This window comes from Camelina sativa, chromosome 3 (genome assembly GCF_030686135.1).
Source record: "Camelina sativa cultivar CO46 ecotype springtype chromosome 3, ASM3068613v1".
In the NCBI taxonomy this organism is placed as follows: Eukaryota; Viridiplantae; Streptophyta; class Magnoliopsida; order Brassicales; family Brassicaceae; genus Camelina; species Camelina sativa.
The window spans coordinates 13218821-13240437 of record NC_141882.1 but is presented as its reverse complement, the minus strand read 5'-3'; the positions used below and the strand labels follow the sequence as shown (position 1 = coordinate 13240437).

At 36.6% G+C, this 21617-nt stretch overlaps 5 protein-coding genes across 8 annotated transcripts; 4 read left to right on the top strand and 1 right to left on the bottom strand.

Moving 5' to 3' along the window:
- Positions 1-253: 253 nt before the first annotated feature.
- LOC104777080 (uncharacterized) lies at positions 254-854 on the top strand. The gene has a single exon (XM_010501285.3). It carries the CDS (start codon positions 254-256, stop codon positions 731-733), a length of 480 nt encoding a protein of 159 aa, XP_010499587.1. The 3' UTR covers positions 734-854.
- A 23-nt stretch (positions 855-877) lies between these two features.
- LOC104777079 (ferredoxin--NADP reductase, root isozyme 2, chloroplastic-like) lies at positions 878-3184 on the top strand. 2 transcript variants are annotated; one of them, XM_087503827.1, is made up of 5 exons: positions 878-1213; positions 1517-1576; positions 1787-2128; positions 2237-2456; positions 2538-3184. In XM_087503827.1, exons 1-5 carry the CDS (start codon positions 1187-1189, stop codon positions 3035-3037), a joined length of 1149 nt encoding a protein of 382 aa, XP_087359953.1. In that variant the 5' UTR covers positions 878-1186; the 3' UTR covers positions 3038-3184. The 2 variants fall into 2 exon arrangements, with proteins under 2 accessions (XP_087359953.1, XP_087359949.1); XM_087503823.1 differs by having other exon boundaries at positions 1784-2128.
- A 580-nt stretch (positions 3185-3764) lies between these two features.
- Positions 3765-5933, top strand: LOC104777078 (nuclear transcription factor Y subunit A-7). Of its 2 annotated transcripts, none has more exons than XM_010501282.3 (6): positions 3765-4010; positions 4320-4379; positions 4546-4694; positions 5014-5091; positions 5190-5354; positions 5435-5933. In XM_010501282.3, exons 2-6 carry the CDS (start codon positions 4352-4354, stop codon positions 5603-5605), a joined length of 591 nt encoding a protein of 196 aa, XP_010499584.1. In that variant the 5' UTR covers positions 3765-4010; positions 4320-4351; the 3' UTR covers positions 5606-5933. The 2 variants fall into 2 exon arrangements, with proteins under 2 accessions (XP_010499584.1, XP_010499585.1); XM_010501283.3 differs by having other exon boundaries at positions 3790-4010; positions 4320-4374.
- Positions 5934-10287: 4354 nt separating this feature from the next.
- On the top strand, positions 10288-15571 carry LOC104777076 (homeobox-leucine zipper protein ATHB-9). Of its 2 annotated transcripts, none has more exons than XM_087503807.1 (18): positions 10288-11056; positions 11630-11789; positions 11950-12065; positions 12163-12253; positions 12350-12445; positions 12534-12647; positions 12726-12809; positions 12886-13041; positions 13128-13202; positions 13281-13387; positions 13465-13654; positions 13751-13939; positions 14021-14101; positions 14188-14328; positions 14414-14703; positions 14807-14924; positions 15008-15157; positions 15235-15571. In XM_087503807.1, the coding sequence occupies exons 1-18, from the start codon at positions 10839-10841 to the stop codon at positions 15379-15381; spliced, it is 2523 nt and encodes an 840-aa protein (XP_087359933.1). In that variant the 5' UTR covers positions 10288-10838; the 3' UTR covers positions 15382-15571. The 2 variants fall into 2 exon arrangements, with proteins under 2 accessions (XP_087359933.1, XP_087359937.1); XM_087503811.1 differs by having other exon boundaries at positions 10469-11056; positions 14188-14319.
- A 3698-nt stretch (positions 15572-19269) lies between these two features.
- Positions 19270-21614, bottom strand: LOC104777075 (DNA-damage-repair/toleration protein 111). Its single transcript, XM_010501280.3, has 2 exons — positions 20649-21614; positions 19270-19759 (listed from the first exon to the last, which is right to left on the bottom strand). The coding sequence occupies exons 1-2, from the start codon at positions 21501-21503 to the stop codon at positions 19466-19468; spliced, it is 1149 nt and encodes a 382-aa protein (XP_010499582.1). The 5' UTR covers positions 21504-21614; the 3' UTR covers positions 19270-19465.
- Positions 21615-21617: the final 3 nt, after the last annotated feature.

Here is a 21617-nt window from a genome sequence, read left to right as displayed (position 1 = left end):
AATAAAAAGAAAGAAACTATTTTGTCGTGACAACGATGGAAACGACGGCGTTTACCTTTGTTGGCATTGTTTGCAATTGGACAATGAAGAATACGCACACATCACGGGATGATCATAACTTTAAAAAACGAAGTCGTTTCGTCGTGTTTGGATTCTCTTATATAAAGCATTCCTTCACGGGAAGGTCTTCTTCCCAAAATCCAAGTTGTTGTAACTCTCAAGCCTAAGACAAAAAAAACACCAAATCACAAAAATGGTTCCACCGTTTATCATGTGTTCAGTCATGATCTTGTTCATCGTCATAGAACCAATGACCATAAACGCTAGAGAATTACGACCTTCCGATCACGGTCTTGAGTACTACTACGAACCAACAAGAGAGTCTCAATCGGAGATGACCACATTCTTCGGACCACCTTCTCCAAATGAGCTGACGCCGCCGACGACATCTTCTTCATCATCATCATCACCACCGTCTACCAGCTCGATATTGCCGAGTGCGGTGAAATCCCCACTAACGACGACGACAACGTCATCAAAAGTTCGGGACAACGATGATGATGAACACGTGATGAACCACGTGCTGGTAGTGGGCAGCTTGGTGTGTGGACTCTCCGGTGTAGCTTTGATGGTCGCTTCTGCTCTCATTTATTTTCTTGGCTACCCGAAAACACAACATGCCTCTGTTAATTGCGATCACATTCATAATAACAATGTCACTAATACCAAGTAGAATTCGTTGTCTATATAATTTGGTCATATGATTCAAGAGAATAAAGATTTTGTTGTTATGTGAATCATTATTATTGTGTAGAAAACAGTTACACTCATAATGTATTTTGGTTATTGGATTATTTTTGGTCTGTTTGGTTATTGTGAAATTATTTGAATTGGTTCGGTCGGTTTAGTTACATTTCGTCAATTTGGTTCCGGTTTTGCTTAATTAATCAATTAATAGGAGTGGCAAAATCAATAATTAAATTAAGAAGTCTGTGAGAGAGCGTCGCGTCAGTTGGAGGAGTCCAAAAGAGGGGGAGGAAAGGAAGAAGCTTGGCCTTTGAGGAGTTTCAAAGGATCGTGTTGCTGCGCTTACTCTATTTATAAAACCCCATAAGCTCATCATCATCTTCTTCAGTCAAATCGATTATATTGAATCTGAGTACCCTCCTTTCTTCGATTGATCACAATGTCTCACTCTGCTGTGGTGTCTCAGGTCAGATCCTCACTCTTCTTTTTTTTTTTCCCTGATTTTTTTAGTCAACGGTTGCTTTTAAACTCTTGATCCTTGTGATTGAGTATGGCCGGAGAATTATTTAATCATCTGTTTGTTTTTATGGGTTTCCCCTTGTCTGTTTTCGGAGAAAACGAGGGAACTATTTGAAATAGATTGGATTTGGTGGTTTTATGATCTTTGATCTGGGTTTAAGGCTTTTGTTTTACTTGATTAACGATCTTATAAGAAAAAAAGAGAGTTTTTAATCTGATGGAGTTTGAATTTTTGTTTTTCCAATTACAGGCTGGTGCTGTCTCAGTTTCAATCGGAAACGAACGTTCTCTTAGAAGATCCGTCTTCAAGGTGATGATGATGCATCCTAATCTCTCTTTTTAACATAAAGATTCTAGCTTTAGCTGTGTTTGTTCTTGTACACATAATTAAGCTTAAGCTTGAGGTGTTTTCTTTTTTTGGCTTCCCCTGGTTACTTTCCTTGAGACTGTGTTTGTTTGTTTGAGTTTGATATTAAACCATGGCTTGCTTTGTGCTGTACCATTTTTCATTCTTCAGCAGAACAATAGCATAAGCTTCAACAGCAAGTCATGGTCATCTTCCTTAGCATTGAATCAGAAGACAACAAACGTAAGAGATGCAAAACGGTACACCAACAGGACAATATGTATGTCGGTTCAACAAACAAGTAGTTCCAAGGTTATTGTCTCTCCTATTGAGTTGGAAGACCCCAAGGATCCTCCTTTGAACTTGTACAAACCCAAGGAGTCCTACACTGCTAAGATTGTCTCCGTGGAGCGAGTCGTTGGTCCAAAAGCCCCAGGAGAAACTTGTCATATTGTCATCGATCATGACGGTAACCTCCCTTACTGGGAAGGACAGAGTTATGGTGTGATCCCTCCTGTAAGTCATGTCCCTTGTGCTGTTACATGGTTTCGTTGTCTTCGAATTGTTTACCACCATTCTTAAATCTCTTAAGTTTATTTATGAATTGGATCTTGTGCCGTGTAGGGTGAGAACCCGAAGAAACCGGGAGCACCACACAATGTTCGCCTTTACTCGATTGCATCAACGAGATATGGAGATTTCTTTGACGGCAAAACAGCGAGTTTATGTGTACGCAGAGCTGTTTATTACGATCCCGAGACTGGAAAAGAAGATCCTTCGAAGAATGGAGTCTGCAGCAACTTCCTCTGTGATTCAAAGCCTGGAGACAACATTCAAATCACCGGTATGTAAACTAAATCACATGCATAAAGACCTTTTGAAATAAGAGTTTTTTTCTTTACTTAATATACTTTTTTGAAACCAGGTCCATCTGGGAAGGTAATGCTACTACCCGAGAAGGATCCAAAGGCGACACACATAATGATAGCCACAGGAACAGGAGTGGCTCCTTACAGAGGCTACCTACGTCGAATGTTCATGGAAAACGTCCCAAACAAGACATTCGACGGCTTAGCTTGGCTCTTCCTAGGAGTAGCTAACACCGATAGCCTTCTATATGATGATGAGTTTACCAAGTACTTAAAGGACCATCCGGAAAACTTTAGGTATGATAAGGCGTTGAGCAGAGAGGAGAAGAACAAGAAAGGTGGAAAGATGTATGTGCAGGACAAGATTGAGGAGTACAGTGATGAGATCTTCAAGCTATTAGACAATGGAGCTCATATTTACTTTTGTGGGCTTAAAGGAATGATGCTTGGGATTCAGGATACACTAAAGAGAGTTGCAGAAGAGAGAGGTGAGAGCTGGGACTTGAAGCTTTCTCAGCTAAGGAAGAACAAGCAGTGGCACGTTGAAGTCTATTAAGCCGCCCAAACTTTAACCTTTCTTTCTCTTCTTCTTTTAATATGTCTTTGCTGTTTCTGATTTTGATTTAAGAATCGTAATAAAATTGATATTGATGTTGTCCTATAATATTCAAACATTGATAATATCTGAAATTTGTTGGTCTGACTAAGCGGTATTTGGGCAGTGATCCACCGCCTAGCGCGTTTAGTCGAGGCCTAAACGGTTTTTAAGTGATTTAAGCGTTTACAATATAAAATATTATATATATATATAATTATATCAAAATATATGTTATAAAAATAAAAAGTTATAAATTATAAACAAAAGTAAGAAACATACATTTATTTAAGTTATATTAACAACATATAAATGTTTATAATTACATATATAGATATAAAACATAATAATTTAAATATATATAATTTAAAAAACCAAAATAAATATTAAAATAAATTTATGTAATTTTAAGAGACCCCTTTCTAGAATACTGATTAAAACTAGTCTGCATCAAACCAAACCGAGATTAGTTTGTTGTCTCTGGAATTCGAACAAACGCGAACCGGTTTCGCTATCGATGACTCACACAACAGAAGAAAATACAAATAAGTCACTCGGGCAGCGGGTAGAGGGTAGGTCCCGTGAGAACTCGTGGACTTGATCAGTTAAGTGAGAGACTTCGGTCAGATCTGCCCGTAATCATCTGCTACGTGCAATCTGAAACGCTTCTCTCTTTCTCCACTTGTACGATCGATATTGCGTCCGCATCAGTTGTTACAAACCTTGCCGTTCTCTTACCTGCTCAAGCGTAAAAACGTCATGATGTTGTAGACTGATGGAGAAGGACGCTCTGAAGTTTAGGGGATATTAAAACTCGAGTTAAGGGAAGAAAACGACACTATCTCTCTCTCTCTGTGTTCTTCATTTTTCTTCTCTTCTTCAAGAAGAGGCTCTAATCGACATAGAAGATTGCAGAAGTTTTTTTCAATATTAGGTAAATTAAATTTTTTTTTATCAATCATGTTTTTTGAAATTCTTAGCTTTTGACTTTTTTTTTTTTTTTTTTTTGGGTTACAAAATGGCTCTGTCGTTTTAGAATTTTAGTCAGATTGTAAGAATTACAAGGTTTTGTAGTTTGGAATTGGTTCCTTAAAAATTTTATTTAGTAGGCTTCTTGACTTGTTTAGTTTGAATAAGAGGTTAATGGTTTTGTGGGGATATGATAATTCTGGTTCTTGAATTTATTTGATAAGCTTTCAAGAATCATACATATATACTGACTCTGTTCTTTGGAACTTTTCAGAAATACTGCCTCGGACATTAAGCTCATGAGTCATGACTTCCTCAATCCATGAGCTGTCTGGTTTTGCTCTCTCTTTCTCTTCTTTATTCATTTTATGTTTATATATTTCTTATTTCATGTTAATTCTGTTTTCAGAACTTGATCCATAGTTTATGTTCTTGTGGTTTGCTGTTACTGATTCTTGAGTTGGTGCTCTCTTGTTAATTTTGGTGTATTCTTTGTCCAGGTAACATTGTAAGTCATGAGAAGCAAGAACAGAGAGATTCTCAATTCCAATCACCAACTCTTCCTGGAAGAAATTATGAATCAATGGCTACAAGTTTAGTCTACTCAGAGCCGGTTCCTCCTCCTCACCCGGGGAGTACACTTCCCATGGTAAAACATCTCTCAGCTGCCCCAAAAAAACCAAACTGTTTAATCAGAACTATATCTTTGGTTTAGTTTCTGGCACCTTTCTTACTCTCTGTAAAAAAAAAGATATGTTTGATCACATCAATACTTAATATGCCAAGTCTTTTTGGACCCCTTACATTTGAAGCTAATCCGAGTTGCTCGTCATATGTAGCCTTAGGCCTTCTAGTTGATAAATTTACTTCTTGACGCCATTACCATCACCTTTCTGCATTTTCATACAATATAGAAGTAACGAATTTTGTTTTGTTTTGTGTGTGTTTGTGTATTGTTAATACTGAAGGCACCTGGACAATACCCATATCCAGATCCTTACTACAGAAGCATCTTTGCACCGCCTCCACAACAACCCTATGCAGGGGTATGGTGTATTAACTACAACGAGTGTTCTGATCCGGATAAATGTAGTTTACAGTTCAATGATTAATAATGTTAACAGCTTATTACAAATCATTTCAGGTACATGTACAGTTAATGGGAATGCAGCAACAAGGTGTTCGGTTACCATCTGATGCAGTCGAGGAACCTGTTTTTGTAAACGCAAAGCAATACCACGGAATACTGAGGCGAAGGCAATCTAGAGCAAAACTTGAATCGCAGAATAAAGTCATCAAGTCACGTAAGGTAAAAAAATACTTTAAAGAAAAAGTTCTGTTATGATTCCTTTCTTCATTTGAGTAAATCTTTGAGAGTGTATCTCGCAGCCATATTTGCATGAATCTCGGCATTTGCATGCGATAAGAAGACCACGAGGATGTGGCGGCCGGTTTCTCAATGCCAAGAAGGAGGATGAGCATCACGAAGAAAGTCATGAAGATAGTTCCAACCTTAGCTCTGGTAAATCCGCCATGGCTGCTTCGAGTGGTACATCTTGAGAAGGTCCCTACACGAAAAAGCTTTTGTTGTATTTTGGCTCTCTGCTTGGTGTCAGCTCATCTATATCTTTTAGTGTATGATATATATATATATATATATATACAAATCTTTGTAGAAAAGGTATAGGGTTCTTGGGAGCAATTAGGTAAAACGTGAAGTGGGGTTTTTTAGACTTGTGATTATTAAAATAAAACCCACTGAGGAAGAAAGGAAAAATAAATAAAGGGAAATGTCATGATGTTTTAGTTAAAGATACAATGCTACTGATATTATTGTTTTGTTGTAAGAAATTTTGGTAATAAAACGAAGAATGGAAGAATCCACAAACAATGTGACATCAAGGGTTTTGGGTTTATTGCGTTTTATGTAAAACTACAAAATTTGTTGCTTCAGAAAAAAAATCATTTATTAACCCACAAGTTTGTTGTATATGTAAAAGCAAAACATCATAAAGTAGCACTCGTATTGTAATAATTACTAATTAACCTAGAGATGGAGAGGAACTGTATTATGATGTTGAAGAAAAAGCAATGTTTTGACTTTAGAGATCAACATTGTCACAGAAGATTTGACATTCGTATTTTTTTAAGGGGAAAAGATTAAGCCCATTTTCTTCTTTTCTAAATTATCTTTCCTATCAGTAAAGATCATCCATACTATTTTTTTACGAACTATGGAGACAATTAAAGGCGAAATGTAAATAAAATTTGTGTGTACTTTCTGTTTGCTATTATGATATTTTTATGATAATGGATTACGATGTTTTTTTCATTCATAGTCAAACACACAAAAGATCATATATAATAGTATTTTTTTGGTTCTTGACACATGTCGTGAGTTTTATTAAGAGAACCCTGGTTTGTATTGTATAGTTTCCACCGTGACACACATACATAAAAAGTTAGAGACAATCACAGGAGTCAAATAAATAATGAAGCTATTAACTGAAATGTATAAAAAACAAAGTACTCAAAAAAAAACTGTAAAGAGCTCTATGATGTAGCTTTTTAGTGGCGCGAGATATACTCTCCTACGTATAAAGTGTGTTAATAATTGATTATAGATAGTCTTGTTCTTTCTTAAACAGAAAAAGAAGAATTTAATATGAAAGAGCTTTAGTAACACGATTTCTATCTTTACGAAGTATTTGATTAAGATAATAGTAATTGTTAGTAGTAGTCGTAGAGATACAAATCAAAATGCAAAAAGAAAGGACAGGGTAAAGTGGGTATATATATATATATATCTGCGAGACTGCCATGTAGGAAATCAAAGCGCATGCACAAAGTAAAGAACTCATGATGAGACTTCACATGACCTTCTTCTACATCCCTTTTTATTATTTACTTAGACATTTCCGTATTTAATGTATGTATTTATATATTGAATCTGGTGTATTCCTCCTTTACGAACATGCATGTATTAATGTATATATCAATATATTCATGATGTCGTTTTCGCGAAGATAACAACAAAATATATCGTGATGATTGATTTGGTGCTTGGCTGCTTGCCGTACATGTCGATATTGGATGTAGTCAGTATGTTTAGCTTGTTTCTTATGTTTTTTCTGTAGGATTGAGTGAGGCGTGAGACCAACCGTTCTCTGGTTAAACGGAGATATTGGAGAAAGGGAAGCAACCCACCACTTGTATTGCGACTGACTCCATTTTGTATTTATCGTTGGGGATTTATATTTGGCATACAGAGATTTTTTTGGATTTAGTTTACGCGGTTCTCGACGAAATAGTTCTCATGTGTTAGCAGAGAAATGCATTGAGGTCATAATTTGAAATTCAAACATGATCCTAATAGTTACAGTTTAAATTTCCGTTAAAAACAAAGAGGTATAAGAAAACCAAACAACTATACTAAAGAAGCAATGTTTGGACAAATGGATACAAAACCAATTAAAAAATCGTTACCAGACAACCAAATACAGGTTGTACCCCCCAGCAAAGGCAGAGCTGTGTCTTTGTTTTCTCATATACTTTATTATTCAAACAAAACTTTTTTAGAAACAAGTTAAACAAAAGAACTTAACGTTAACTAAAGAAAAACATATATCACGCTCCTCACGCGCGTAGTGACATTTGTACATACTTGTCATGCGCATCATCTTCCGCATGGTTACAAAGAAAAAAAGATGAACATACGATACAAGAACATGCCACCCACCACGGTTATGATATGTACATGCACATACATACATTGTTACATACATCATCGTTAGCATCATCTTATGACAATAAGAGAGAAGAGGGTAGAGAAAAATTTGATGCTATGTTTGGGGTAGGCCACTGTCACAGAGCTTAAAGCCAACTGCTTTATTTCCCTAAGTTAGCAAATTACCCCATTTCGTCAAAATTCCGTTTCTTCTGACAACTACACTTGCGTTTTACGGATGATGAAAATTGTTTAAAAAACAAAGTTTTTTTTTCGTCTTATTATTATTGATTTTAGTGACAAGCACATTAATCAGTGGATTTTTAATAATAATTGAAAAATGTCTTTAAATTTTGCAGAGACAGCCTTTGCGTGTTGGCTTTTCTAATCTATTTTGTGTTTATTGCAATTACTTGTTGAGTCTGAATGCTAGTACTAATTTGTTGAGTCTGAAAGTTTTCAAATCTAATGCCTTAAGTAACGGTTTCAATCCGGTCTTTTTAAGGACCCAAATCTCCGGTTACTTGATTTGATTGATCGACGAACGAATTCTTGGCGAAAGGATCTGCTTATTCAGCATTTTGATCCTGTGGATGTCGCTCTGATAGAGGCAATTCCTCTAAGCAGCTGTTCCAAGGCAGATTATTTAGGATGACACTTTACTAAAACTGGGAAATATACGGTAAAATTTGGGTATGAGACGGAACGTTTGGATGTCCAAGGTCCTTTTCAGGCATTCGGATCTGGTCCAGCAATCACTCCCCCTTCTTGCTAGGGTTTGGCAAGTAAAATGTCCACCAAAACTACAACATTTTATGTGGCAAGTTTTATCGGGTTGTATTTCGGTATCGACTAATTTGCGTCGTTGGGGATTGAGTTGTGATGTCGTTTGTACACGGTGCGGGATGGAGGAGGAGAATATAAATCATGCCATCTTTCTATGCCCGCCAGCCCGACAAGCCTGTGCTTTAGCTCATGTACCAGTGGGGCCGCAACTCTTTCCGACGAACTCTGTATATGCTAATGTTGATCATTTTCTAGATCCCATAAGTTCGGGTTCACAGGTTCAGGTTTTTTCTTGGATGATGTGGTATATTTGGAAAGCTCGAAACGCCCGTGTTTTTGAAAACCAGGCTGAACGCCCTGATGAGGTTGTCCGGGTGGCGGAGGGTGAGGCTTTGTCCTGGCAGGAGGCTCAGGTAGATGTCGAGGGGAGGAGTTTCCCTCCACTACTACGGGTCTAACACATGGGTATAGAAGGGGTTTATCTCTTCCTACGATTTTTATGGGACAGAGATGTTATGTTGACGGCTCTTGGAAAGCGACAGATGTTTTTGCCGGTGCAGGATGGTGTTGTATTTCATCAGAAGGATCGCCCCCAGTGCTTGGAGCGACAAATTTCCGGCGAAGTTTATCCCCGTTACATGCAGAAGTTGAAGCCTTCAACTGGGTGATGCGATGTATGATTGGACATGACTTCCGGGATGTGGATTTTCTTACCGACTGCTCCGACTTGGTGAAGATGGTGTCTTCCCCAACTGATTGGCCAGCTTTTGCAACATATTTAGATGACATTCGGATCGACAGGGAGGAGTTTTTTTCTTTCTCTTTGATTTATGTTTCTCGTAATGCTAATGTAAGAGCGGATTCTTTAGCACGTCAAGCGCGTGTGTCTCCACATCATATTTTGTTTATAGACAATTTTCCTCTGATCCGCTCGTCTGAGCTGATTCTTTTGTTAAAAAAAAAAAAAATTACTTTCAATCCTTTTTCTTTTGTCAACATCTAAACTTTTTATCTAAATCAAGAATATTGAAGACATACACATTAATGCCGAGAATTTGGTGATGGTGATATGAAATCAAATTAGAGAAGTAATTGATCATCTATCTCATAAACTTATATTTTTTTTTGGTAGGACCTCATAAACTTATATTGTCAAGAGCTCTAAGAAAAAAAAATCTAAAAAAATAAAAATGGAAATGATTTTACTTCATATACATTAATGCAACCTATAAAATTAAGCTTTATATAATAAGATTTAAGTTTTCTTTTATCACATTTAAAAAAAAAAAGCTTATGCACAAAAAAAGTTTTTAAAAATTATTTTATCTTCAGTAGTATATGTTTTTAACCAAAACATTGAATTCATCCTACTATCAAAATTTTACTTTTAAAACCTATGGGGTTGAATGGTTTGTGGTGATTGGAACAGATAAATCTGTTTGTGAATTAGACATTCTTATTTACTATTCATCAATTATATTGGTACATACCAAAGAAAATATAAAAAATCCATTACATACCAATTCTACAAACCATTTTACATACAAATAAACTTCATCGCTATAATTTGTTATCCACCTCAAAAATATATAGTGGACTAAACAATTGACTGATTAGTGGATTTTTCTTGCAACATCCATTCAAACCATATATTGTTAAGAGCTCTAAACAAAATCATTATAAAGATGGAAATTCTTATAAGCTTTGTATAAAATGAAAGCTTTCTCCTATCATAAATTTTTCTTAGAGAAAAGCTTTTGCATAAAAAAAGTTTTTAAATTTTACTTTTTCCTCAACAGTCTAAGCTTTTAAACCAAAACATTGAATTCAACCTACTCTCAAAATTTCACCTTTAAATTTTTTTTTTTTACAAAAAAATAAATAATATTATTACAAGTTTAGTGCTTCTTGTTGTTTCTTCCTTGTCCTCTCTCTCTCTCTCTCTCTCTCACAAAGATCTTTACTTTACTTTTCCAGTATTCTCTCTCTTCTCTCTAGTCTCTACTTAGCTGCCTGCTTTAGCTCCTTTTTACCTCCTCTTTCATCTCTCCTTTTGCAAATGAGAAAACCCAAACTCTTTTCCCAAACCATTACCATCTCATGAACAATCTCAAAGGTGGCTCTCTCTACTCAGAGAGCCTACCAATCTAACTCAAAACTCTTTTTTCTCTACATCTCATCTGGGTTGGTCTCTCAATTATTTCTACCCTCAAAGTATCGATTTTTATATCTTCTTTCTTTTTTGTTTTTCTGTGTGTGTAAACCCTCTCTGTAGAAGTTATGATGGCTCACTCCATGGACGATAGAGACTCTCCTGACAAAGGTTTTGATTCCGGCAAGTACGTTAGGTACACGCCGGAGCAAGTTGAAGCGCTTGAGAGAGTTTATGCTGAGTGTCCTAAACCTAGCTCTCTTCGAAGACAACAGCTTATTCGTGAATGTCCCATCCTCTGTAACATCGAGCCTCGACAGATCAAAGTTTGGTTCCAGAATCGAAGGTGATTCTCTTGTTTCTTTATTTAACTGCTTTAATGGAATGCTTTTGTGTTCTTTGATTGTTTCTGAAATTAAAAATTGACTTTTTTTGTTTGCTTGTATTTGAAGACAATAATGTTAAAACGCCTGTTCTATTCTCTGACAATGTTTTGTTAAATGTTCTTGTTTTTGATCTAAATGGTGATTTTAAAAGCCTTTTGAGTTTCAGATCTATGTCTATATAATTGAAAGATTTTTTGTTTTTTCTCTTTTAGCTTAAGGCTTTGTCGACACAGTTGAAAGTGAAAATTACAAGAAAAAAAGTGACAGCTAATCAAACTGTCTTTGATGAGCTTTAAAACGTCTTATGTTCTTAAAAAAAAAAGTTGTAATATTTATGCAGAGAATATGTTGGAAATTACATAATCTTTTTGTTCTTTATGTCATTCTGGTATGATTCTTAAAGCAAAAAAGTGTGTTTGTTTCTTTAACTCTCTTTCTGTTCATTCTCTATTATTTTCAACACATTTATCATACACTATAGTTTGTCTTTAAGCTTCTTTTTTCTTTCTTTTGGTTGTTTGTTGACTTTTTAGATGTCGAGAGAAGCAGAGGAAAGAGTCAGCTCGTCTTCAGACAGTGAACAGGAAACTGAGTGCGATGAACAAGCTTTTGATGGAAGAGAATGACCGTTTGCAGAAGCAAGTATCCCACTTGGTTTATGAGAATGGATTCATGAAACATCGTATCCACACTGTAAGTCCTAATCATATCTCTTACACCTTTGATCCCCATTGCTAATAGAGACTTCGTTTTAAAAGTTGGTCATCTTTTTGATGCTTGTGAATGGAATTTGTTCTTTAAGAATTCTCTGTTCTTAGAAAGTGACTTTTGAACTCTCTTTATTGTCACTTAGGCTTCTGGGACGACCACAGACAACAGCTGTGAGTCTGTGGTCGTGAGTGGTCAGCAACGTCAGCAGCAAAACCCAACACATCAGCATCCGCAGCGTGATGCTAACAACCCAGCTAAGTAAGCAAGGCTCTTGTTTTTTCTGTTAGTGAATTTCTCTTTGTGAGATTATGTGAAGAAACTAACTTTATTTTTTGTAAATGTCCTTTGTTGGTAGTCTTCTCTCGATTGCGGAGGAGACCTTGGCAGAGTTCCTTAGCAAGGCTACAGGAACTGCTGTCGACTGGGTCCAGATGATTGGGATGAAGGTAAATAAGTTGTAACATTTTAAGGTTTTTTATATGTGAAAATGAAGTGATTTTTTATAAATGTTTTAATATGTATTTTCATGGTGATGTATGTAGCCTGGTCCGGATTCTATTGGCATCGTAGCTGTTTCACGCAACTGCAGTGGAATAGCAGCACGTGCCTGTGGCCTCGTGAGTTTAGAACCCATGAAGGTAAATGTTGTTTGGTTTTTTACTTTAATACTGTTTTGTAAAAAGGAAAACTTCTGTGAAGACACTCTAAACTTCAAATACTGTGTAGGTCGCTGAAATCCTCAAAGATCGTCCATCATGGTTCCGTGACTGTCGATGTGTCGAGACTCTGAATGTTATACCCACTGGAAGCGGTGGTACTATCGAACTTGTCAACACTCAGGTCTGTTCTATAAATATATCAGTCTTGTTTTTATGTTCCTTTAAAATGTACTGATCATTGTTCATGGTTGGTTATCAGATCTATGCTCCTACAACACTAGCAGCAGCTCGTGACTTTTGGACGCTGAGATATAGTACAAGTCTAGAAGATGGAAGCTATGTGGTGAGTCATATGAACTGGTTATGTTTGTTTATTACCCTGTTTACTAGATTTTCCTTATAATAATTGTTTCCTTCAGGTTTGTGAGAGGTCACTAACTTCTGCAACTGGTGGCCCTAATGGTCCGCTGTCCTCAAGCTTCGTGAGAGCCAAAATGCTGTCAAGTGGGTTTCTTATCCGTCCTTGTGATGGTGGTGGCTCAATTATTCACATTGTTGATCATGTTGACTTGGATGTAAGCATTTGATTTGTAAAAAACACATCAGCCCTCGTAGGAGTCTCTTCTATTATGTTGATTGCTGAATTTCTTTGGTTTGGTAGGTCTCAAGTGTTCCTGAAGTGCTCAGGCCTCTCTATGAGTCTTCCAAAATTCTTGCTCAGAAGATGACCGTCGCTGTAAGTTCCTTATGAACCTGACCCTTTCCTGACCTGACTAGGCCATATGTGTCTCTGAGTTTTACTTCCACATTTCAGGCTCTGAGACATGTGAGGCAAGTTGCTCAAGAGACTAGTGGAGAAGTTCAGTATAGTGGTGGACGCCAGCCTGCAGTTTTAAGAACTTTCAGCCAAAGACTCTGCCGGTAATATATCTCGTCAATAAGCTTAGTTTTATTGTTCGGAGCATTGTCTAATTGCTTTTGCTTATCTTGAAATTCAGTGGTTTCAATGATGCTGTTAATGGTTTTGCGGATGATGGATGGTCTCCAATGAGTAGTGATGGAGCAGAAGATATTACAATCATGATCAACTCTTCCTCTGCTAAATTCGCTGGCTCTCAATACGGTAGCTCATTTCTTCCAAGTTTTGGAAGCGGTGTCCTCTGTGCCAAAGCTTCTATGCTGTTGCAGGTTTGTACACTATGATTTGACATTTTTGAAAAGACAAAAGAGTCAGTTTCTTCAATTCCTAACGCCATTCTCGTCTCTTATTATATTCCCTTGAAGAATGTTCCACCCCTTGTACTGATCCGTTTCCTGAGAGAACACCGAGCTGAATGGGCAGACTACGGGGTTGATGCCTATTCTGCTGCATCTCTCAGAGCAAATCCTTTCGCTGTTCCGTGCGTCAGAACTGGTGGTTTCCCTAGTAACCAAGTCATTCTTCCTCTCGCACAAACACTCGAACATGAAGAGGTAAATAGATTTTCAAGATCATTGTCCTTGTTGTCTCTTCTTTGACCATGCCTTTAATCCTATTTTGTTTACTCGTTTTAGTTCCTCGAAGTGGTTAGACTCGGAGGTCATGCTTACTCACCTGAAGACATGGGCTTATCTCGGGATATGTATTTACTGCAGGTTTGTTTCATATACAAGACTTTCTTGGATTCTTAAAGTTATGTTATTGAAATGGAAATTTTGTTTCTTTGTTTGCTTTTGCTTAGCTTTGCAGCGGCGTTGATGAAAATGTGGTTGGAGGCTGTGCTCAGCTTGTCTTTGCTCCTATCGATGAATCATTTGCTGATGATGCACCTTTGCTTCCTTCTGGTTTCCGTGTCATACCGCTCGAACAAAAAGTGAATCCGGTAATCAGAGAACTTTTCCAAAAGACATTTAAATATCCTGGAAGAGCCTCAACTGACACAAAATTCCTTTTTTTGTATGTAACAGAATGACCATCAATCTACAAATCGAACACGGGATCTAGCGTCATCTCTTGATGGTTCCACCAAAACCGATTCAGAAACAAACTCCAGACTGGTCTTAACCATAGCCTTCCAGTTTACATTTGATAACCATTCAAGAGACAATGTTGCTACAATGGCCAGACATTATGTGAGGAATGTTGTTGGTTCGATTCAGAGAGTTGCTTTAGCCATCACCCCTCGTCCTGGCTCGATGCAACTTCCCACTTCCCCTGAGGCTCTCACGCTTGTCCGTTGGATCACTCGTAGTTACAGGTACTATTTGTAGAACCTTACTCTGAAGGACTTGCAACAACAAGGTGTTATCTATCTCATTCTGATTGAATGAAACGTTTTTTTTTTCTTTTGGATGTTTTAGTGCTCATACAGGGGCAGACCTGTTTGGAACTGATTCTCAATCCTGTGGAGGTGACACATTGCTTAAGCAACTTTGGAACCACTCTGATGCTATATTGTGCTGCTCCCTCAAAACCAACGTAAGATTTCTGTTCTTGTGAGGTGCTCAATCCGGTTCTTGGGAATTGCTAAGGTAAATTGTCTGATAAATTTTGGTTCTTAGGCCTCCCCGGTATTCACATTTGCAAACCAAGCCGGGTTAGACATGCTTGAAACAACGCTCGTGGCACTTCAGGATATAATGCTCGACAAAACTCTCGATGACTCTGGTCGTAAAGCTCTTTGCTCCGAATTCGCTAAGATCATGCAGCAGGTTAACATTTTCTAGCTAGTCATTTTATTAAGTTTCCCGGTTAAGTTGTCATACTAAGTTTGGAATGAATCTTTCAGGGCTATGCTAATCTTCCGGCGGGAATATGTGTGTCGAGCATGGGAAGACCAGTTTCGTATGAGCAAGCGACGGTGTGGAAAGTTGTTGACGACAACGAGTCAAACCACTGCTTGGCTTTTATCCTCGTGAATTGGTCGTTCGTTTGAAAAAATAAAATGGTTGATTATGTTTAGATATGAAAGTTAGGATGCTGTTTTGGTAAGGTTTGTTAAATTAGACGGTCCATAACTCAATATGTAATATTGAAAAATGTGATGATGATTTCTTTAATCAATTATGACACTATGTATAACGACAATATTCTGTGCTTTAGTGCTTATGTTATTTTTATTAGTATTTTCACTTGTTTCGATTTTTCTTTAATGTTGGTAAAGTTTACTATCATATTTTATCTACTATTTTATATAATAAAGTATGTATATATTTATTTGCACAAAAGATAAAGTATGTGTAAATTTATTTAGTAATTTGCAGTTATTCATTATTGTTGTTGCAAAAGTTTTATGGATGAGGCTTATTTTGCATTTGTAAATATCTAAATTTATAACAAGAAGAGAGAATACGGGACTTGTGATGGGTGAGTGTATGCATTATGCAACATGAAGAAAGCATCCAAAGTGTGGTTTGTATCATTGTATGCATAAATAATCATCCAGAGGAGATTGGATTTGAATGAATCTTTGACAATAAATGATGTATAATCATTGCTATTTGATCTATTAAATTGGATAATGGTATCTATCACAAGAAAAACTAGTCATGATGATGCTGTTCTTTGACTTAATAGGCAGCAGAAGGAACCTATAAAACTTTTTTTTTTTTTGGGGTAGTCTAATTAGTAATGGAAGTTAATTACTGTAATGTAGCTAGCTTTCCTTTTGAGCAGAGAAGAAACCTACAAACTTGCAGGTGACAAGTTAACAAACGTTATATGCCGACAAAAGAAATGAATTTTTTTGTATTTGCAAAATAATAGTAGTAACTCTCTTTGTGTTCTTAAAAGTTAATTTCTTAATCCGCTGTCTAAATGTCAAATCGATGTTTGCCCATTTAATGATTTCACCATTCTATTTTACAATTTTTGCTGTTTCGTAGTAACTGTTATACATTATACTCTTATAACTAAACTGCAATTTTAACTATAAAAATTTACTATAAATGAGAAACAGCTCAATAAATGAAAAATGTAGGGTGGGTGATTTGACCGCTGCGTGATTAAAAAGAAAAAATGTGGGATAAAGAAGTTGATTTGTTGCGTGTGTGGTGAAAAAATAAAAACAAATAATAAAAAAGATGGGGGATGAAAAGACAGAAGAGATTCTGGTTGGGACAGATCTGGCTTTTGTGTAAGGAAATGCCTTACCCGATTCTGCCTCCCTTGGTTTCTTTTAGTCAACACCTGCTTATGTCATCCTTTTCTCTTCCCATTTAATCCTTCTCCTTTAGTTACCCACATATTCAATTGAGTCCATTGCATATACTGATATACCGACCGGCTTCAAGGACCAAGCATATGTATTCACTTTGAGTATTAGTCCGACCGGTTCCGTTATATAAACTGAAAGACCGATTTGAATCAAAATGAGATTTGATTTGATATACAAGGAAGGAATATATAGTTTGCACGAATATGACTTTTAAGTTGATTTGATTTTTTTTCTTGACACATCACCGGCTATATAACTCTTTGGTTATATATCTGGTTTTATTTTTACCAATGTCAGCAACTAAACCTTAGTAAAGAATATTTGAGCCCGGGACCATATATACAGAGTTCTTCTGGCGCATTTTTATATATATGTTTATTTTAAAAAAATCTAAGTAGCTAATTATATAGTTGTGGGAGCATATTTTTCTGATTTTTCATTAGAAAGTTGGTTATTTATATTTTTTTTTTTGCTGTTGCTACTAAGATCAGTCAATCCAAAATCAATATATGTTATTTACTTATTTTATTTATACGAATGATAGATTTATCAAATATTAATCATTTAGATATATGCGAAGGATTATTAATCCTACCTGATATTGGTTTGGGTGAGAAGAACATTTTGAAAACGAATTGCACGTATTAAGAATCTGGTTTACTAATATCTCTCAGACCTAATATCTGGTTGACAAAAAAAAAAAAAAAATCTGGTTTACTAATATCTCTCAGACCTATTAAAATCCCCGAAGCCGAACCGAAATTGACATACTACCAATTGGGGGACTTTAACAACCAACATGTCAACATGACATGACATCCATGATCCATCCATACATATAATACAATGCACATGCATGCATAGTTTAGTCTAGGTTAATAGGACCCGCTAGGTATGACACACTAGAACATATATATACATGTATGCATTCTGCGTATAATTTGGCTTTCCCAAATTGGGAAATTATTGAATTTCGCTCTGTGGGTGCAGCAGCATATTTAAACCCTCGTTGAAAGCCTAGAAGAGCTAATTTGGGTTTTGTTTAAAATTTTCAAAGGATCTGTATGAGTTTTCTTTTCTTTTTTAAATGAGTTCAGGTTCAGAATAATGTTATGTTATGAATCCAAAATATTTTGTATACTCTCTTTAATTTAATGTTACAGAACGCATATCACGTTACGAAAACAATAGTTTGTGAGCCCCGTTACGATGAAACCGGTGGTGAATATTGACATTTTATTAAAAAAATTGGAAAATTAGGGAATAATAGATTAGCTTGTTTAATAAGTGCAATTATATAGTACAAGTATAGAACAGAACCCTACTTTTGTGTTGTCTTTTGTGTTTTGTCTTTTCTCTCTCATTTTTTGTCTACTACCATACTCAAAAACTCTGAAGAAAATATTATATATGTAAAAAAAAAAATATATTACTCCAGAGTTTTGAAACTAGGGTAATACTATTTCAGTATTTTCTTCTTCTTCTTGGTAAAGCAGTAAACAGAAACTGTTGGGCAATGCAGTGATATCTTATTGGCTCTAAATGTCAGTTTGACTCATTTAATTTTTTATTTTTTTAGTTTATTTGACCCCATTTCAAACTTATTCATTTTCACGTTCTCCTGAATAGTTTTTTTTTCACCAGTGCACTGCTCTGTTGTTTCTTTTGGTTTCTGGTAGTTGTTGTAGTAATTATTGTTAACATTAAGGGAGTCGTCTGAGAGATATTAAGATAGTGACCTTGAAAGTGTGTAAATGCAACAGATCATGGTCTATAGGTCCAAAATCATTTGAAATTTGAACGTTGATACTATTAAAGTTTATGTGAGATGTTGAAAATGTAAATGTAGGTTTGATGATTGAAGGGCTTTAGGACATTGAATTTTGTGCAGCACCAAAACAAGCAATACTTTTGATTTTTTTTTTGGTCATAATCCGTTTGCTGCAAGGTTGATGATACATTGTCGTTTTACTACTTTTTAAGCGGGTACATTGTAATACGTACAGATCAACTCGTACAATGATTTCGATTTTTGTTTGACTCTTGAATGGTCAATTTCAAACCGTTGTAAGCGATTACTAATTTATCTTGACCAAATACATTATACATATTAAGATTGGTTAAGAATCTCAACTTAAGAGTTAAGAACTTTTTTTTTTTTGATCAAAGAGTTAAGAACTTAAGATACATGAATAATATAACCTTCTCATATAATTAGCGTTTGAGAAACAAAATGCCCAAAACAAATGATGATTATTAGTAAATTGACAATAGAGTGTAACGTATTACTTTAACATTTTCATTTTGTAAATACTAAATTAAAATATTATTATTAAATAGATAATCAATATAAAATCACACTTCGGATTTTGTACCCTTCAATTATCTGCTAGCACTCTTCTGAGACTGTTCTCATGAATATTTTAACACTCTTTTGGGCCTAGTAGCCCAGTTAATAATAGCTCAAGTTGGATATCCCCGACCCTTCGCACTATCGCATCATGTCTGTCAGCCATTGAGTTTCACTTACACGCTAACAGTTTACTATGTAATCGAATAATGAAATATAATCGATTTGACTAACTAAAATGCAAAATAGAAACATGATTAAAAGAAGAGGAACATTTCTTGATCATTAACGAAGCTACTTTAATCAACAATAAACAGATAGATCCCAAAAGTTTCTAAAGTACTTTACAAATGTTTTTAAAACCTCATCTATTATGGTTTTTTTTTCTCTATCAAGAATCTCTTAAGAAGAAGAAGATGCAGCTGCAGTGTGTTTCTTGGGAGTTTTTGTCAGCTAATAGCCAGGGATTTCACCTGGAACTGGAGCCAACTCGTTCTTACTGAATTTCTCCTCGTCATAAAATGTTGCACGCACGGTCCTTCCTCCAAAGTATCTCCCATCGAGATCCACAAGGGCTTTAGTTGTTTCCTCGGGTCTTGAAAACTGAACAAAGATTCTGACTGCTTCGTGTACAGGGAAGTCCTTTTCAGTAATTTCAAATATCAGAACACGAGTGACTGTACCGTATTTGCCACACTCGCCTCCTACCTCGTCTTCTAGCTCATCATCTACTTCTCCTGGCCCAACCTTCAGGTGGAGATAAAATAGGTGATCGGTCAATCAGAATCACTTGTTATAGTGAACAACAATCAGAATCAGAAAGAGTGATACATATGTTTATGAAAGTAAATTCTCTTTGGTAAGACAATAGATGTGAAGAGGCATTCCTATGTGAAGAGGCATTCCTATGTGAAGACTCTCTAATATTTGGCAATCCAATCCTGAGTGCTCAAATTAGGCTAGCCTCAAAAAACAAAGATGGTCCCAAATTCTATTTGAGGGGAAGATACTGTAACTTTCGTACGTTGCTTTCAAAGAATAAACAATCTAAATTCCATAACAACCTGCAATTCACTAAGCTAACATTAACATAACTAAAACTATGAGCTACTAGCTCCAACGACAATTAATTTTCATTGTAAAATTGCCAAAGCTATTTCTTTCAAGATACAAGCTTGAAAGAATCAAAGTACCACAAAAGCTCCTGCTCTCCCGTGGCAGCCTTACTAAATCCCGTTTTCAACACAAACATCTTCAACAGTATTACATCTCACATTCAATCCCCGAAAAATCAAGTGAAGGTTTGGGTTTGTCAATCTAACATGCTGCCAGCAATTTGATCTAACTACTTATAAACTAAGACCACATCAAATCCTGGAAAAAAGCCATATCATTCTAGCAGACCGTTCTAAACTATTGTAGCAAAGCGTGTCCTAATACAAGAACAAGTTTGAATTGTAACTATTTCTAAACTAAAAACCAGATAAAATCTTCTCATTATCCTAGCAGACCGTTCTAACTCATTGTAACACACTAGAACAACAATGATTTGAATATTGAATCACTGTGGCGTCCCATCAAAATCTGAAGTCAAAGAATGCATACGTTTAAGAGGGTGTATTGATGAAACGCATACCATGTTTCTAAGAAGCAGAACCCTGGTTGGTTCACCATTGATATTAACACTCTTAACCTTCTTCTCCACAGACTTGTGCTCACTAGCAATCACAATCACACCAGCTCTACGATCAGTCTTCTTAGCCATCAACGGCGTAGTGATACCTTGCTCTGATTTCCCAAGCCCTTGTCCTTGTTTCCATCCCATCTTCGCCATCATCCTCTGAGCAGCTGTCATCTGCCCACCTGCTCCAACTCCTAACCCACTCGTCTCCGATTTCCCAATACTAAACCCGTCAACATTCCCAGGCGGAGGAGACGAAGATCTCCGCTTCCCACCACCGCTCATAGCTGCGCGTCTCTTCCACGCTTCCTCACCTGAGATATTCAACCGAGACGGATCACTGTTATCTCTCTCTCTCTCCTTCTCCCTCTCTTCCCTTTCCCTCTTGTCTCTCTCCTCTTCCTCTTGCCTTCTCTTATCCAGCTCACGCTTCATCTCAGCTTCCATAGCTTTCCTCTTCGTCTCCCTTTTATACTCCTCGTAATCGTTAGGTCTCGCTGGATCGTACTCTTCAATTACAGATGAAGTCACACAGATCAACGCTGGCTGCGAAGGTGCTGACTCGATCGCCGGAGTAATCAACGAAGAAGAAGAAGAAGAAGGAGGAGGAGGCTTGTAGGGTGACGACGAGACGATAGGTTTGGGTTTGTTTGAAGGTCTTAGAATCGTTTGCGTCGGAGCAAAAGCCGGTGGTTTGCGAAGCGTAGGCGGAGCCATTTTGGTATTGCTTGACCAGACGGAGGAGGAGTTGCCGCTGGGTTTCTCATCATCGGACGGTGGTGGAAGGTCTCCGTATAATCCACCAAGCATTTTTTTCCCCACTCACAGCTCTTGATTTCACGGTTTGGTTTCAATTGCTCAAAATTAGGGTTTTTTTTTTTAATTTTTCCGATCAAGTTCTTTTTTAAAAATAATACCAAATAA

Bases quoted from the DNA above. Each gene is read 5' to 3' on its own strand.
- LOC104777078 (XM_010501282.3), top strand. From the start codon at position 4,352: ATGACTTCCTCAATCCATGAGCTGTCTG. The intron at 4,695-5,013 runs GTAAAACATCTC...TTAATACTGAAG, and splicing joins CGGGGAGTACACTTCCCATG to GCACCTGGACAATACCCATA. The intron at 5,092-5,189 runs GTATGGTGTATT...AAATCATTTCAG, and splicing joins CACAACAACCCTATGCAGGG to GTACATGTACAGTTAATGGG.
- LOC104777080 (XM_010501285.3), top strand. From the start codon at position 254: ATGGTTCCACCGTTTATCATGTGTTCAGTCATGATCTTGTTCATCGTC.
- LOC104777075 (XM_010501280.3), bottom strand. From the start codon at position 21,503: ATGCTTGGTGGATTATACGGAGACCTTCCACCACCGTCCGATGATGAG. The intron at 19,760-20,648 runs GTATGCGTTTCA...CTCCACCTGAAG, and splicing joins TTCTGCTTCTTAGAAACATG to GTTGGGCCAGGAGAAGTAGA.
- LOC104777076 (XM_087503807.1), top strand. From the start codon at position 10,839: ATGATGGCTCACTCCATGGACGATAGAGACTCTCCTGACAAAGGTTTT. The intron at 12,066-12,162 runs GTAAGCAAGGCT...CTTTGTTGGTAG, and splicing joins GATGCTAACAACCCAGCTAA to TCTTCTCTCGATTGCGGAGG. The intron at 12,254-12,349 runs GTAAATAAGTTG...TGATGTATGTAG, and splicing joins TCCAGATGATTGGGATGAAG to CCTGGTCCGGATTCTATTGG.
- LOC104777079 (XM_087503823.1), top strand. From the start codon at position 1,187: ATGTCTCACTCTGCTGTGGTGTCTCAG. The intron at 1,214-1,516 runs GTCAGATCCTCA...TTCCAATTACAG, and splicing joins ACTCTGCTGTGGTGTCTCAG to GCTGGTGCTGTCTCAGTTTC. The intron at 1,577-1,783 runs GTGATGATGATG...TTCATTCTTCAG, and splicing joins TTAGAAGATCCGTCTTCAAG to CAGAACAATAGCATAAGCTT.